At 47.4% G+C, this 17,556-nt stretch overlaps 1 protein-coding gene across 2 annotated transcripts in view; it reads right to left on the reverse strand.

Moving 5' to 3' along the window:
- Nucleotides 1–2,369: 2,369 nt before the first annotated feature.
- The window catches only part of LOC116994221 (interferon-induced very large GTPase 1-like), a 43,816-nt gene continuing 28,629 nt past the window's right edge, over nt 2,370–17,556 (reverse strand). For both annotated transcript variants that reach the window (XM_033055756.1, XM_033055757.1), the window contains one exon: nt 2,370–9,726. In XM_033055756.1, the coding sequence (XP_032911647.1) occupies nt 2,405–9,724 (7,320 nt within the window). In that variant the 5' untranslated portion in view covers nt 9,725–9,726 and the 3' untranslated portion in view covers nt 2,370–2,404. The remainder of the gene's footprint in view (nt 9,727–17,556) is intronic.

Raw genomic sequence — 17,556 nt, forward strand, 5'->3', positions numbered from 1 at the left:
AGGTTTACTCCTCCTGAGAGGGGCTTATATTACAAAGTTTTTGGAATCCTTTATAAGGGAGATTTCAAGTTTTCTGGCAAAATCTTTTAAGCGACTATCTTAAGTTTTTTAGTCTTCAGATTTTTAAGCATTTTCCTGATTCTACCTGGGACTCTGTTCATATAAATTCTTTTTGGCACCAAGAGGTAAGCAAAATTCATTCTGTCCAAGCTCCAGGGTTTTTTTCTGTCTCTAAGGTTTTCCTTTGTTTCACGTTATTGTTAAGTGAGTCTAAAAATCGGGGAGTGTTTGGGGATGGGTTTGGGGATGGGGTCCCCAGTTCCAAAGCCCCTTCCCTCCTTCCCCCCGTGTTCCAAGCCCGCTTTCCCGGCTCAGGGAAGATCGGCAGGCGGGCGCAGCCCTTTGGCCCAGGGCGGCTCTGGATGCCCGGACTTGTCCCGACCTCCTGTGTCCCTGTGCCAGAGCTGTTGCCAGTTTCTCTGCGTCGGTTCCTCCCCTGTGTCCCGGGATTCCCCCGCCCTTGGCGGCCCCGCCACCCTCGGCGGCTCCGCGGCAGCAGGCGCGGGCGAGCAGACGCTGTGCCCGGCGGCGAGCACCTTGCCGGCTGCCCTGGCCGCAATGCTCGCCCCTTCCTTCCCCACGCTCGCCTCCTGCCCGCTGCCGACGGCTCCGCTCGCAGCTGCGGACTGCAGGCAGCCGAGCAGCAGCAGCAGCGGTGCCGAGATCTTCAGCAGCGGCACCCGGACCCCCCCAGTGCCGAGAGCTGCGGCTGCAGCGCGGCCGGGCTGTGCCCCGAGCCCCCCACAGCACCCCCGGTCCTGCCGCTCCGCTCCAGGCAGCTCCGCTGTGTTGTGGTTTGGGGCTTCCTGCCCTCTGTGCTCTCCCTGCAGACAGTGAAGCTGCTTTCCTGAGCCCTGAGGCACAACAGCTCCTGCTGGGAGAACAGCCTCAGTTGATGCAGGAGGCTGCAGTGAGGGAGGGAAGGATGACAGCCAAAAGCCAAGCAGCCCAGCTTGCAGCCAGCATGGAGCTGGCCTCAGGTGCCACAGCCCTTTCTCTGAGCAGGACACCTCCTTGCTGCAGGAAAACTGCCTCTGGGGCACTGTCCCTTGTTGGGATTGTTATGGGTTTGTATCTTCAAAAGAGCAGAGCAGGTGTTGGTTGCTGTCAAGTTGTTTATTACAGAAGCACTTCAGTCTCAAATACAAGAGTCTAAAGCTATAAAGTCTGTGTTAAAGCTTTCAGCACAGAGTCCCAGTTAAAGCAGAAGCAGCTCTCTGGTGCACAGTCCTGGGCAGAGGCAGGAGCAGCAGTTCTCTGGTGCAGAATCCTGGGTAGAGGTAGAAGCTGTGGCCTGGTACAGAGTCTCAAGCAGAGACAGAAGCTGCAGTCTAATACAGAGTCCTGTGGAGAGGCAAAAACTCTCTGGTTGTTCTTCTGTTCTCCTCTACTTCTTCCTCTTCTTCTTTCATGTGGTGGTAGTGATGATGATGATGGTGGAGGAAGAGAGAGAGCAAGGGAGGCAAGTCTCTCCCCAGTGCACAGATTTTTATTTCCAAATTACCTAATGAGCTAAAAATACAAACTTGAAGTATTTTTTGTAAATCTATTAGAATTATGGTTTTATAATATCAAAGTCCGTGTAATATTTGTACCTCTATCCTTACCTGTACTATCTGAAAACGTAAACAATATTCTTACTATGTTTTTATTATGTCTAAAACTATATTTTTGAGCTTTCTGAAACTTATTTTTGAAGCTTGTTTTTTGCATCAGATTCAAAGGCATTTGCTCTTTAAAGGCATTTAAAGCATTTTTCTACTTACTTAAAAACTAAGATTTATACTCCTACTTCATATCTATGCAACTTAATAATACTTTTACTTACTTAGAACTAAAGCTTACACCTCTACTTCATGCCTTTGTGGCTTAATATCCTTTACTTTTTCTAAAAATTTTAGTTCAATTCCTACATACTGTTCTCTCTCTGAGGGACTCAGAGAGCCCTCTGTTTTCACACTCCAGCAATCCCTTCATGTCTTTCAGCAGCTGAGCCAAGGGGCGCTTTGAGTGCTGCCTTTGCCCTGGCCCTGGCCCTTGGGCTCAGGCTTGGCCACAAGGCTGATCACCCCAAGGAGGGATTTGGTTTGGCTCTAGGACAAAGCTGAGGGAAATGTTTATGGCAAGAAGACAGGAGGACTCTGGCTTTCTCGTGAAGCGAGGGATGTGCAGAGCAATGGCCACGGTAATGTGCCTTATTTCACCAAATTTGGGAACAATTGGATACCATTTTCTTCACTGGGCTTGAGAATGTCGTCACTGTTACTGTGTTTTGTGGAGAGTCTGGTACAAAATTCTCCTAAACTGCAAAGCCACTGTGATTCTTCCTTCTCATGGATGTGGCCTAAAGCCTGTTCAGCTCAGACAGTGCTTCCTGCTTGGAAATTCTCTGCCACGCCTCAGGGATTTCTCCACTTCCCTGAAATTTCCCTCTGCAGAAAGTTTCCAGCTCTGTCCTGAAATGAGACACAAACCATTTCCAGTACGCCTGCATGGATGAATCGGGAAGAATTCTCCAAATGGAATAAGGAGGTCCAGCATCACGGTATTTTTTGTAAGGTATGAATGGGTGATCACTATCAACTCTGAATCTGCAGTCACTTGCAACACGGCTGGAACAAATATCAATAACAAGTTCCTGTGTATCATACCATCTATCATTTAACCTCTTGACCCGTCTGAATCCCTTCAAAGCTTCTGGGCGATGGAAGACCAGCTGATGGTCTCCATCGTGGTTCTGTATGGTGTTTGTGCAGACAGCCCCACAAAAGGGACACTGCTCCCAGCACCCTGAAAAATGCTCTGCCAGGATGGTGTGAGGCTGCCTTGGAAATGAGCTCATGTCAGCATCAGCCAATAATTTCATGAGCCTGTTCCTCAGGTCAACCAGAGCTTCTGCCATGGCACTGCTCAGGAATTCAATGTCTGTGACCTCCTGGTGCTCGATGCCCTTCAGCTCACTTCTGGGCAAGTTGATCACCTCTGCTAGTTGCCTGCAAAATTCGTCCAGCCAAAGAGAGGTTTTGTCTTCTCTGTCTTTTTTGTCTTTGACAATTTGGGTTGATAAAGAAACAGCTGACAGGATGTTTCCATAGAGAGATTCAAGGGAAGACTCTAAAAACATCCTGAGCCTCCTACTCCCATCTAAACAATGACTCTTAACTCGTCTCTCAATGTAACTCTGAAAAAACTGTTTTGGAGATGTAAGGTACTGCTTGAAATACTCGAAATTTTCTTGTTCTGCCAGATATCTCAGGATACAAACTTCCAGATTGGCTCTGTTGCCCCTGAAGTCTGGGAATTTGCTCTTCATGTCCTCAGCAATGTCTCTAGCCGTCCTCTCAAAGACTGCCCGGCTAAGAGCTGGTTCAATCTTGTCACAAAGGAAAACAGCAAAAGTTGTGATTGACGTGGCTCCTTGGCAGGAAATCTGGAAACATTGGAAGAAATCTTCTCTCTTGCTGTTCAGGTACACAACTGGGTCATTTGCCTTTTGGAATGCTTCGTGCATGGCTTTAAACCTTTCTGCTGCCATTTTGCACAGATACACAGACAAATCTTTGATGTACTCTCTGTTAAAAGTCCATTTTGAATTGCTGGGGACAGAGTTAACACCTTTCTGTACTTCATTGAGTATTTCATGAATAAAATTTCGACAGTAATCCTGTTTCTCCTGTTCCTTCTTATCAATATTTGCCTTCACACATGCTATGATGTCATCTGTGATGTGATGAAACTTGATCTCATCAGCACTGGAAATGCTCCATAAAACTGGGAAATACCTTGACCACTTTTTCTTCGAGATATGTTTCTGCAAGACAAAATCAAATCCTGTGTCTTTGGGATACGACCTGACCTGTGCAGGGAAACCTGGCTCCTTAAAGTGCTCCAGGAGGACATCTTCAATATCTGCATCGATATCCACCCGTTCCGGTGGAGGAGCAGCACGAGAGACTTCAGCAATCCAACTGTTCCAGACAAGAGTGAAGTTGTCCTTCAGTTCTCTCTCACTGAGGCTCTTCCCTTTCAGAGTCACAGCCAGTTCCCTACTCCTTCTCAGGAGCTTGGCTTCATATTCCAACTTCCTTTCATCCAGTTTCCTCTGCTCCTTCTGTAGCTCAATAAGATTCTCACATTTCTTTTTCGCTTCATGAAGAAGAGTCTCTTTTAGTTCTTTCAGCTTCAGCTCTGTGCTTGATTTCCACTGCACCAGTGTCTCATGATCTTTGTCTTCCCTGAAATACTTTTCCACTTCTTTCTGAATGGCATCACTTGTCTCTTGCACCAGCCCTTCAAGGTGCTCCCTGGTGACATTCTGCAAGTCTCTATTCTGAATTTTGTTGTTCAGTCTCATCTGTACATCTAAGAAGTGACTCCTCAGCTTCCAGGTCCACTGACTATAGGCACTTTCCAGTTTCCTGTATGCAGCAATCTGCAGGGAATTCTTGAAGCTGAAAACAAAGTTTTCATTCAGCAAAGCATTCCAGAGGTCACCAATACGATCTTTCAGGCTCGAGAGCCTCAAAATGCTCCGCTGTGACTGCTGCTTGGCAACCTGGAGGATTTTGCTCTTGAGTTGTTGGACATTGTGGCTGTAGGTGGGGTTGGGTGGTGCCATTGGGGGATTTCCTTCCCACAGGTGAGCAAAGTAGTGAATGTGGGTGTTCACATCAAAGCCAATGACATCGCTGAAGGAGGAGACATCACAGAATTCCTGCTGGGCAGCTACCACAGTCATTTCATCCAGCTTTTCCTGCAAACGCCTTTGTCCTTCCATGTTCTGCTCCTTGGCAGTTGCTTCTCCCACGTTTTGGTGCACAAAGATGCAGCTTGGAGAAAGATTGACTTTCTTCATCCTCAGGAAAGCCTGCACAGCGATCTGGAGAACATCTTGCATTTCTGATGGATTTTCTCCAAAGATATTGATCACAGTCAAGTTGCCAACACCAATGACAAAGGTGGCCAGCTCGTTGTCATGGTTCAGGGACTGTTTATTGGCCATCTCAATGGCACGAAGTCCCTCTGTGTCAATCACCAGCACATATTCAAAGCCCAAGTCTTGCTGCAGCTCCTGCCCCACTGGGATGAGCTGCATGAAGGCTCCGCGGGTGCATCTCCCCGCGCTGACGTTGAACTGCAGACCAAACATGGCATTCAGCAGGGTGGACTTGCCTGTGCTCTGGATGCCGAGCACAGAGAGTACAAACACTCGTTTGTCCCCCAGCCTCTCAATTAAGCTGTCAAAGATTGCTCCCACCCAGCGCAGGGGCAGGTAAGAAGCGTCCCCATCCATCAGCTCCACAGGATACCCTGAAACCATCAGCTCTGCTGCAATTCCTGGCAGTTTGGCAAAATTTTCTTTCTTGCAGTTCAGTAATTCCAGAGCTTCATAAATCTGCCCTGCTTCCCTCAGAAGGTGCTCCAGGCCAATGGATGAATCGTTGATTTCATTAGAGACAGTATCCAAGCGACTCTGCAATGGATCATTCACACTGGGTTTTTTCTTGGTTTTTTTTCGTGACTGGATTTCAGTCCATAACTTGTGATAGTCTCTCCTCAGTTCTCCAAGGCGACCACAGGACAGCTCATCCATAAAGACCTTCATCCACTGCAGGAAATACTTCTTGGTATCTGCTGGCAGGACCTGGAGAAAGCCAAGGAATGATTTCATCAGTGTGTTGAGAGGGAAAGCTCGGTCAAGTTGCTTTCTTCTTATTGCTTTCTTCTCACTTTCAATTTGGCTGCGATGATGCTCAATGCTCTTGTTCCCCTTCTCCTGCAGGCGAGTGAGTTCTTTGTCCTTTTTGCACCACTGGTACCACAGTTTTCCTTGAAGTGGCAGCAGCTGGGATTTGATCTCAGACAGCTTCTCTTTCTTAAGAAGGTCCACCAGCTCCTTTGCCTTTGCTTTGGCTGTCACACACGCGGATCGGTCTGCATCCACCACAAATCCATGCTGGCGAGCTTTGTCCGCACAGGCATCCAGGCTGAAACATGGGTTAGACCCTTCCAGGAGATTCCTGATAATTTTGGTCAGCTGGTCCATCAGTTCTGCTTCATTTCTTTTACTGATCCCTATTGTTATGGTTTTGCCGGATTGTCCAGTTTCAATGTTCTCTTCTTCCGTGAGAAGACAAACCAAAGGCCTTTGTGACTGCCACAGCTCCTGCAGAAGCTTTTCCCCCCTGTTGTCCATCTTCTCCAAATCAGACACAAGAGCCACGTTGACAGCAGAGATGTCCTGCAGGAACTGCAGCTGTGCTCCGTAATCCCTGGCGTCTCCATGCAGGTTACAGAAAGCCACGCAGCTCTCAAAGGTGTCATCAGGGCTTCCACGGGGGCAGTACCAGGCGATCTCCACCACCCCTTCCATCAGCAAGCGCTCTCTGGTGCTGCCTCTGCAGTGGCGGTGGAAGAAAGTGTCGTGTTTGCGTTTGCTCAGCAGAGCGTTCAGGAGCTGAGACTTGGAAGAGGAGGCTGAGCTGCCAATGCGGATGAAGGACACGATGGGAGTCTGTGCCTGGAAGATGAGTTTGTTGTTGTAACTCTTTGTTTGGGCCTGCTTTCCTGATTTCTCCACTTCTTTCCAGCTCCTTTGGATTTGACTGAACGTGTAGAGTGGGAACTCAATGTGTGAAGTGCCCGGGTTGGGCAGCAGCAGAGGCAGCGCCAGTTGGCAGAACGCCAGCTTGGTTGCAAGGGTCTGTCTCAGGAAGTCATCAGCACAGTGGAAAATGGCCATCTGCAGGTCCATGGGGTGCACATGGCTGTCCCTGTTTGTACGTTCAGTAACTGCTTTCTTCAAATCATAAAAATACTGTTTAAAGGAGACTGAGTCTTGGTAATCTTGCACTGTGTTTCGCGGCTCTGCTGCAGATTTTGTGTTGCTGTCATCCCAGCAAGTCAGGTACCTCACCTGGTAATCCACAGTTAACAGCTTTTGCAAGAAGTATAATGGCAGTTCCTTGTCCTTGCTGGGCTGGCTGTCCTGCAGAGATGTCTTGCTGATGGTGTGGAAATCTCCCATCCCCATTTTTCTTGGATAGTGACTTTCAAGTCCAAGGCGTTTGAGCAACTGGAGGAATTCCTGGTTTGCAGTTGCTTCATCTGCTTTGGATTGGCTACTGTCTGACTTGGATTGGGATTCACTGGGTGACTGAGGTGTTGTGAAAGTGTCTTCCAGGTCTGTGCATATTTTCTGCATCCTACGTTCATCCCATTTGTCATCCAAGCACCCACTGATCAAGGAATGCAAGTCCTGTTCCAGCCTCTCCCAGTCTGGGCCTGCTCTGTGCTTTTGGAGGAGATTCTTTATCCGGGTGGACCACAAGCCTTTCATGTGATCTTCCATGAAAACTAAACGCTCCCTCTTCTGCTCAGGGGACAGCTTTTGACTTTCTGGTGTCACAGTCAGACCCAACAGCAGAAGGGAGGCCTCAGCTCTGTCGGCATCCTGCTCCTTCAGGTTCACGTACTCCTCATGCGCCATTTGCATTTCCTTGGCCATGTACTGAATTTCTGGGTGTCCAAGGAGGTGCTGGAATGTGCTGCTTTCTACCTGGTACCCTGTGCTGGTCACAATCAAGAGCACCAACAGTTCCATGTCCTTCTCAGCCCGTTCCTGGAGAGACTGGAGTAAGGAATAAATGGCGAGGCTGCTGGTCAGGGTGGCTTCTATCTTTGCTTCATGAACAGCAGAAGCAGAGCTTCCTGGTGCGTAGGTGACTGCATAGATGTGCTCCTTCATTTGCTGCAGTGTTTTGATGAGGTCTTCAAGCTCAGAGATTTTGGGAGATCTGGGAAGCAGCGGCTCAGTCTGGAAGATCCATTGCATAATGAAGGAAGCCTCAGGGAAGTCCTTGACAGAGTAGATATGAGGATCCAGGAGGCTTCTCAATTTTTCCTTGATAGAGGAGGTGTTTTCTGGAGGTGACTCCTGGCAGCTCCGCACGGTGTTCACCAGGAAGTCCTGCAGGGCTCTGTGGGACAGGCACACGTTGATCCACACACTGTGGTTCCTGGTTTTTGCATTCAGATCATCTTTCAGCTCCATCAGCATGAGCAGCTTCTGCACATCTGCCGTCACCTCCCAGGCCTTCACAGTCTCTATGAAATCTCTGGCCTCTTGCACTGCACTGCCCAGTTCCTCTCCAAAAATGGTGCCAATGCTCTCATTCGTCAGCGCTTTGTACGCATCCCTGAGGGCTCTGCACATCTGACCAACAGACTCAAAATCCCCGCAGTGATTGCACAGAATGACGTCCCACACTGGGATCAGCTCAAAGCCGCGGTCGATAACGCACCACGTTGTGTTATCAGACATGAGCCCCGTTCTCCACTGAGGAAGAGAAGTTGTGTCTGATGGTCCCCCTGTGTTGACGACGTGGAGCTGAATGGCTGAATGGGATCTCTCTGCACCTCTTCCCTGGACAGAAGCCTGTGGGATGGATTTGGAAACATCCAGGTTCCCTCCTACACTGGCCACAGTGCCACCCCAGCTGGCCCCAACAAAGCTGTTCAGTGCTTCAGACGTTTGTCGCTTCACCTCTTCCCACTGGTCCTCCTGGAATCCTTCTGTGGACGCCTTCCACCAGAATATCCCCCCAAAGTGGAGGGGACCCTGGTTTATGTGGGACCCAAACCTGCTGAAGAAGCTCTCACACTTCTTCACAAAGATGGGGTTGTCCTCTTTCCCAGTGGCCCCCAAAATTTGTTCCATGTCTTGCAGCTCTTGAAGAGCCGCATCCGAGAGGCGAAGCTGATGCCTTTGGAAGTAGCAGGAGGCCAGGGGGATGTACTGGAACTTGGTGGTGCAGAAGTAGCTCTGCTCAGAGTGGGACTGGTGGGTGTCCTGTGACTGTGAGGAGATGCTGTGATCTACACCCGATGCCAGATTCACCCCCCAGAATGCAAATTCGGAAGAAACGCTCATGCTGAACCCCAGCTGCTCCATGGACTTGGTGAAAGTGGATTCTGCTGCAGAGGAGGAGAACTCCCTCCTCTCAAGAATTGATCCGTGCTCCAGATCGGCGAGCTGGAATCCCTCAGGGACCCTGAGGAGCTGCTCTCGCGTTGCCAGCACATCTCCAGCTCTGCTGGTTCTGTAGATGCCCTGCAGGGCCAGTCCCCCCGATGCCCGCCTCAGCACCTCGGTGTCAGGGATGTTCTCCTTCCTGCCTAGTGACATCTCCTGCTGCTGCTCCAGCTGCTTATGGATGCTCTCCAGCATATCTACCAAGGGTTCCTTTGGTGATGGCCAGAACTCTTTGGGAATCTCCATGGCTTGCCACAGAGACTCCGTTTTCTCTCTCAGTGCATCCTGGCTGTGGCTGTTGAGCATTTCTGTCAGATCATTCAGGACTTGTTTGGCCACTTCTTGCCTTTGCTTTGTCTTGTTCTTCTGCACCTCTTTAGAGGGTTTTTTGTCATCTGTTATTTTCAGGAGTTTCCGGAGCGCCTTTTTCTCCCAGGGGTGCCGTACCTCACACTCCAGTTTGAGGTAGTCTTCATATTCCAGATGTTGCAGGGCTTCTCTGCACTCAATTCCCAGGATCTCTGACACTTTGGGCAGCCAGTATCCAGCATCCAATCCTTCCTTCTGAAATGCCTCTGCCAGGAGCTGTGCCTTTGCATCTCCCTCTTGTGTGTACTTTTGTGAAGCCATGGCTGTGGAGGAAGCAAAGAGACTTTCCCTGAGGTGTTGTCAGAGGCCCCGGCCTCCTGGCAGAGGCTCTGCAGCAGCTGTGGCCCTGGAGTTTCTCCTCCCGGCTGCTGGAGCCCAGCATGGAATGGCACAAGAGCCAGGGTGTCCTTCCCAGCAGCCTGGATGTGCCTGCTTCTTTCCTGTTTGCAGGATCAACCCTGAAGCTGAGTGTGTGTCCCAGAGACATCACAGACAGGGACACACATAGACACAGAGACAGGTACAGAGACACACACACACGCGCACATACACTCCCTCACTCAGCCCCACAACCTGCCCTCTACAATGTGCTGCCTTCCCCATCACCCACATCCTCCCAGCTGGACTCCTCAATCCACAAGTGCACACACCCAGGGCATTCCTGGCTCCCTGGAGCACTGGCATAGCCCCTCTGCCCACCCAACAGCCCTGCCTGCATCCTGCACCCTCTGCCCAGCCCCACGGCTGCCCTGCTCTCTGCCTGGCCCAGCCTGCTGCTCCCAGCACCCGGAGGCAGTGCTCACACACTCCACTCCCCCATGGCACCCCACACTCCCCAGACACACTCCCTCCTGCCCAGCACGGCCACACAGGCTCTGACCTGTGCTCCTGCTCCAGCTGCCAGCCCAGCCCCTCCCTCACCCCACTCACGCCTCTTCCCAGGAGCTGCGTCCTGGCACACTCAGGGGGGAAAATCCACCTTGTCCCTGCCCACAGCTGTGCCTGGGGCATCCTGGTGGCCCTTCAGGAGAGACTGGAGACTTTGGGAGCCAGCTCAGAGAGGTGCCCTCTGTCATCTGCTGCTTGTTAGCACAGAGGGTCTTGTCAGCCAAGTGACCATTGGTGGCCCTCTGAGCAAAAGCCACTGTAGAGCCACGGAGTTTAAAATCTCTGGTGACAGGAGGAAAAGTACCTGCAAACCTTCAACTGGGCAAAAATCTCAGGAGTCACACAACCCTGAAATTTGTATCAGTCTCTGTTCACTTGGATACTGGAGAGATTTATTCCTTACAAAAAATCATTCTGAGAATTCAGTATCCATTCCACCAAGGCCACAACACCCTTACCAGCACAGCTATTGATCCCAGGGGCTTGGACTCACCTAGAGATCTGAGGGCTCCTGAACCCTTGTAAGGGTCGTTCCGAAGATTACCTAATCTGCCTCACAATCATCATCAGAGTCTGAGACCCTGAGACCCCTGGACTCTACCTCTCACTTTGAGCATGAGCTGCTGGCCTACCTAAGGTGGATGCTTGCCAAGGGACTGTGTACAGTTGTGCTTGCCAGTGCTGCTTCCATGGTACACTGCTCTCCACCTGAGCACTAGTTGCAGTGTTCTGTCCTGCACCTGATTTTTGAAGCCACGGGCTCTTGAACACAATAGTCCATAAATCTGCCCCCCTTTTGATCAGCAGCCACTCGCCTTGGAAAATGACTATAAAGTTATTACAGTAATTTCACAACTATAAGGCGCACCAGATTATAAGGCGCACTTCTGGGTGTCGGCAAATTTCCGAACTTTGACCATACATAATGTACACCGTACTATAAGGCAAACTTTTTTTTTTTTAAGCGAGGAGCCGGGCCGCGCACAACAAAATAACGAATTAGTAACGGAATTGCGTGATCTCAGGGTTTACTGGCAGGTGCTCAATTTGGAAACGTTTTTTACAGATCGGCGTAGCCTTTAAACGCAACCCCAGGCGCCCTCCCCGTGCCACAGGCCCCAGCACTCCTGCCCGCCCCCGGCGCTGGCTGGCGCAGCTCAGCCCTGCCACAGTGCCGTTCCCCCTCGTGGCTCAGCGCTGCTGCAGGGCCACCCCTCCCTCACGACTCAGCCCTGCTGCGGGGAAGCCTCTCCCTCGTGGCTCAGCCCTGCTGTGGGGCCGCCTCTCCCTCGCGGCTCAGCCCTGCTGTGGGGCTGCCTCTCCCTCGTGGCTCATCTCGCTGCTCGCACTTCTGGATTGGCAAATTTCCCAACTTTGCCCAATATATAAGGTGCACCAGATTATAAGGTGCACTTCCGGGTTCAGACCAAAATTTCAGTCAAAAGGGTGCGCCTCATACTCATGAAATTACTGTACTCTCCAAAGAGACTTTGAGACTTCTTTCTCCCCACGGATGGAAGACGTCAACAGATGATCTGAGGATGTCCCATCTATTATTAGCTATTCCCCCATTCTCGCTCTCTCTCTCTCTCTTTCTCTACTTCATCATCTTTATCTCTCACCCTCTCACCATTACCCCAAAACTGAATTGTTGGCCCTCAATAAACTGCTTTGTTGCTTGTTGCTGAACAAAACCTCAGTCTCTTGCTGTTGTCCTTTGCACCCTGTGGTCAAAAGAACCATCACGACCCTCGCTCAGGTTGTAAAGATCATGACATTTTAAATGGCGTAGTCGGCAGGATTTTCTGACAGACAGAAGGGTTGCTGGTTGTGTGCAGGCTGTAACAGGGGAAGGATGTCTTGCTCCAGCCGCACCTAGCTGCCCACCTCAAAAGGGTTGAGCTTGTCTAGAAAGCAAGGGGGGCATTTCAGATTTCCCACAAACTGCACACACCTAGGTGAAAAAAGCATCCCTATACTTGTTTGAGGGTTCTATCTTCAGAAATTCACAAAAGACCTCTTGGTGCAAATGACACAACTGTGTCATTCTCCTTCTCTATTCTTGTTTGAGTGTAATATTAACTCCCTGCTAAAGTAAGTGGGGCAGGTTCTGCACAGGTTGTGTATGAGTGTTTGTGTTGTCTATTGATCTTCCTTGAAGTCAGGAAGGGTGTTGCACAGGCTATTCCACTCAGGATGAGAGTTTAGCTGTGCAAGATTTGTGTTTGTGTTGTCTTTTGACCTTCCTTGGAGCTAGGAAGGGTGCTGCACAAATTATTCTTCTCAGGGTGAGAGATTAGTTGTGCAAGTTTTTTTGTTGTATGTGTAGTATTGACTTTCCTTGAAGAAAGGGTACATCCTGCGTAGCTCTTATGCGTGTGTAACTTCTGTGCCTTTTTCTTGTACTCAGGGAAGTAAGGGGTTTAACAGAGTGAAGGCTGTGTGTGTGACTTAAGTTATTAAGCTTCTCTATAGTAGTTTTACATCTCTAACTCGTAAAATAAGTGAAAATCATAGTACAAAATATAAAGCTGCATTTTACGCTTTGCTAGCTAAATGTAATGCCAAACCATTTAAAGGGGGGAAAGAATGGGCACACAATCACTGGTTTAATCTAGAAAATGTGATTGATAGAATATGTTCTTTGCAACATGAAACCAAATTCAAATTTGGCCAAAATAAGACCACTCTTTGTTCAGTTTCAGGAGCCTGCCTTACGCAGCTATAGAAACTCGCTCTAGGTGAAGAAGTGAGTAAAAAACAATTATTGACTCTCTACAAAATTTAGTGGAAATTTTGCAAAAACAATTAGATGAAGAAAGGAGTAAGATTCATGTTTTAAGGGATAACAATAATTTTTTAAAAGTCTCCCTAAGACAAGAACATCCCCAAACATTAAAACACTCTGACTCACCAATAGAAACAGAGGAGAAGGAAATTAATCAAATAAATCCTCAAAAAGAACTAACTTTGACGAGAACGCGTGGGGAACATTACTGCCTTAGCTTGAAACCCGTAATTAAACCAGAATTCAATTGTATCAATGATGAGGATTTTGACCCACAAGTAACCACTAAAGAAATCCTATTCACTGATACTGAATTATCAGAACAAGTAGTCAGTGGGTACTGGGGACATGGGGTTTTCTTAACAACAGGAGACAAACGCAGCTCATGGTCCCTAACTCAGCATGCAGCTTATTGGTCAGGGGTGTTCTACCCCTTGGAAAGGAAAGACCCTGTAGCTTTTACTGGTAGCCCCAACCAACTCATAGAAAACTTTCCCAAAGCTGCCTGCTTGCAAATTATGCTTGAAATAGAATTCACTGCTGGCTATAAATCACCTGTGCAGTTACCTGTAAATGTAAAACAATGCCCTCTCCGCTCTGGTGCCAAAGAAGGGATCAAACCTGATATACAGGATTTGCAAGACCAAGGAGCAATAACTAATACTCTTCTCCTTTCAACTCTCCTATCTGGCCGTCCGAAAACCCAAACCTGACAACGTGGCTGTTTATCAACATATTGATGGTTTCCCTGTGGGAGGAGGCGAAATAGAAGTAGTGGAGGGATACTGAACAAAAAATAATCTCCCATTTGGAAAGCCTTAATTTGCAAATTACCCCAGAAAAAAATCAAAACCCTTCTCAGAAACTGAAGGCATTGAAGACAACCACCACTGGGACCCTCTCCCCTGATGCGGTGGCCCAGAGCTCCTCAGTTAGGAAGTGGTATGCCCAGATCAAACATTACTGTAACAGCTTCTCAGGGACAGAAGGAGCTGTAAAAAATCTGACAATTCAAGAGACTGAGAGCTTGGCTAGTAGCCAAAACAAACCTGCCTCAGTAATCACAGTAGCCTCTCCTTTTTCCCCAAAAAACCAGCAAATTCTTGGTTTAAGAAAAGAATTATAGGAGATGGAGAGCTAATAGTAGTTTGGAGTGTGCTGAGAGCTGTTTGGGGTGTTTTCCAACCTGAGGTACAGATTGCCTCTCTTGTTTGCATCTACACTGACTCTTGTGCTGTGTTTAAAGGAGGTACAGAGTGGCTTCCAGCCAACAGAATTCCAGTCTGTGTTACATGCTGAATAGTTCCATCATTTTAACCTCCTGCCTCTTTGTGGCAGGTTCTGTTGTGTTTACTTTTCACAGAAGAACGCTGCAGGACATGAAGATTAATTGCTGAATCCCTCATCGAGCCTGTATACAGTTATGGCACAGGACCTCACAGCCGTGTTCTATACTCTGAAATCTAAAATCAGAATTGTTGGTTTAACTTAAGTGTTGTACAATTTTTCCCATAAAATCATGTGTGGCAAAAATAATACAAAATACCGGGGATAACTTGATGTTAATGTTGTAACACGTAACACCCAACCACCAGTTATACTGAACCTGAAAATTCTTGAAATTGGACCGTATGTAATTAAAATTGTTTAATTTGGCATCCCTTTTCAAACAAAACAAATTGTCAATAAGAGACATAACCGGTGTTGTGGGAACAGGATTGGGAATTTTGAATAGCATTGTTTCAGAAATGCTGATGGATAAATTGGCTATAGAATAATCTGGGATAGTGCCACGGACTTTGAAAGAGAATTCCAATCCTGGGGGAACCTGCTAATTTTTACCCATGACCCCAGCACAAACACAGCCACAGCCTTTGTACTGATGATACCCAATGCTTCAGTGCATTCAGTATTTCCTATCATTGCTTTAGGGCTGAATCACGACAGAGCTGTTCTCTATGCTTTGAGCATAGAGAATGGGCCCGTCAAATTGTTGGGAAGTGGCAAATTGTTAATTTGGAAACTTGTATTGTCTGGGAACAACGAGGGTTTATCTGTGAAAGTAATGCAATCAGAGCTCATGATATGTGCTTAGGCACAGAAGAGAATGATTGCAACTTTGAAAATCCTCCAAATGCAGTTCCTTGAAATAGTACTGGTATATATAGGTAATGGGTATGGCATGCTTAAGAACTACTTGTGATAGTGTTTTCATAGAGAATTTAGTAGTAAGTACAAAAAAATCATTCAAATCTTTGTGTCTGTAACTTCACTAAAATTGCAGGATGTGATTTTTCTTTTGTAGCCCTAGTTACCTCTCATCACCTTCTACAGTCCAATTACACACTGATCCACCATCTACTGCCTACTCCCACTGGGATGAACCTCTCTGGTAAAGCAATTGTTGCTTCACCAAGACTTAATTGAAATTTTGGGAAGGATTAAGAAAAACGGACAAAAAACCTTAATAACTGTTCATCACAATGTGAAAGAAATACATCATGTTCTACAAAGAGTAAAAAGGGTTGCTGAACACAGGTGGTGGGATACTCTCTTTGGGTTGCTACAGGTGTCCTAAACAAATTGTGTCATCCCATTATTGTGCTCTTGATTTTGGTTTTGATTGTTTTGGTTTTATCAGCAATCCTCTACATCATGAATTGGAGAATGATGAAACAGTTGATACAATTGACATCTACATTGGATATACACAAATCAGTCACTGGTGACATCCCTAAGGTTATTGACTCAAGGGGAACTGTATGATTTAAAATAAGATAAAGCATGTTTTCAATTAAAATTACTTATTTTAATTGCCTTTCTTTTTGAACATGAATTAAAATTGCTTATTTAAGTTGTGCTCCATTTTGAATATTGATTAAAATGGATTATTTTTCATTGTATTGTATTTTGAATTGAAATATATTATTTCTATGTAATGAAAAATTGAATGTATATTTTAATTGAAACTCAATTATTTGAATTTTTCTTTTTCTCTTTTGCTTTCCTTTATCTTTTTTCTACTTTTCTATTCTGTCCACCTTCCTGTCTCAGTTCTTCCATGATATGCTACCAACTTGGACAAGTCCTGAAGACTTGGGAACAACGCCACGAAGGAGCGCTCCTGACAATGATCGTGAGTCATGGGGTGGTGTAAGGGTCGTTCCAAAGATTCCCTGATCTGTCTCACGACCATCATCAGAGACTGAGACCCTGAGACCCCACCACTCGCTTTGGACAGGAGTTGCCGGCCCTGGCCAAGGTGGGTGTTTGCCAAGGGACTGTGTGCAGGTGCGCTTGGTGCTTTGCCATGGTACCCTGCTCTCCATCAGAGTACTGGTTATAGTGTCCTCCTGTTCCTGCACCTGGTTCTTGAAGCCACGGGCCTCTGAACACAATAGTCCATAAATCTCCCCATCTTTTGGCCACAGGCTACTGGCCTTGGAAAAGGACTATAAAATGATTACTTTCTGAAGAGACTCTCTGAGATCTCTTTCTCCCCATGGATGGAAGACATCGACAGATGACCCAAGGACGACATCCCATCTGTTGGTAGCTATTCCCCCATCCTCCCTCTCTCTCTCCCAATCTCTCTCCCCCTTTTACTTCATTTCCCTATTCTCTCTCTCTCTTTCTATCCTCTATTGTAAAATAAGCTGGTGGCACTCAATAAACTGCATTGTTACATGCTGCATAAGAAAACTTGAGTCCCTTATTGTTTGTCTTTTGCACCCTGGGGTCGAATGAACCCTCATGACTCCTTCTCAGGTTGAGCAGATCTTGACACCCCACTCACACCTCTTCCCATGAGCTGCTTCCTGGCACACTCGGGGGAGAAAATCCACCTCATCCCTGCCCAAAGCTGTGCCTGGGGCATCCTGGTGGCCCTTCAGGAGAGACTGCAGACTTTGGGAACAAACTCAGAGATGTGCCCTCTGTCATCTGCTGCTCATTAGCACAGAGGGTCTCATCAGGCAGGTGACCATTAGCGGCCATCTCAGCCAAAGCCACAGTGGAGCCACTGTGCTGGGAAGGATGAATCAGGAAAACCTTATAAATATGATTGCCTGGCAAAAGATTTTGAGAATATGGAAACCATAAGTGAGATTGAAATGAAAGCCATCTTTGAAATACCAAACCTTAGCTACTAAATAACTAGAAGACAATAGGATGGTCAACCAAAAGCAATCCCCTCTTGATTAAACAATTCCTTCTGCTTACAAGCACATCCAAAGGTCAGAGAAGACCCTGCTAGCTTGGCAGGAAGGGGTCCAAAGAGTACTTTTTAGGGTTTTAAGTGTAACACATAATGGTAATGTAATTATTATTATAGGCTGTATGTAAATGCAATAGGATTTGTATCTTGTATTAGATTGGTTAGTGGAAATTAGAATATTCAACACAAAAGAAAACGTAC

Source organism: Catharus ustulatus, chromosome 3 (assembly GCF_009819885.2).
Source record: "Catharus ustulatus isolate bCatUst1 chromosome 3, bCatUst1.pri.v2, whole genome shotgun sequence".
Taxonomy (NCBI): Eukaryota; Metazoa; Chordata; class Aves; order Passeriformes; family Turdidae; genus Catharus; species Catharus ustulatus.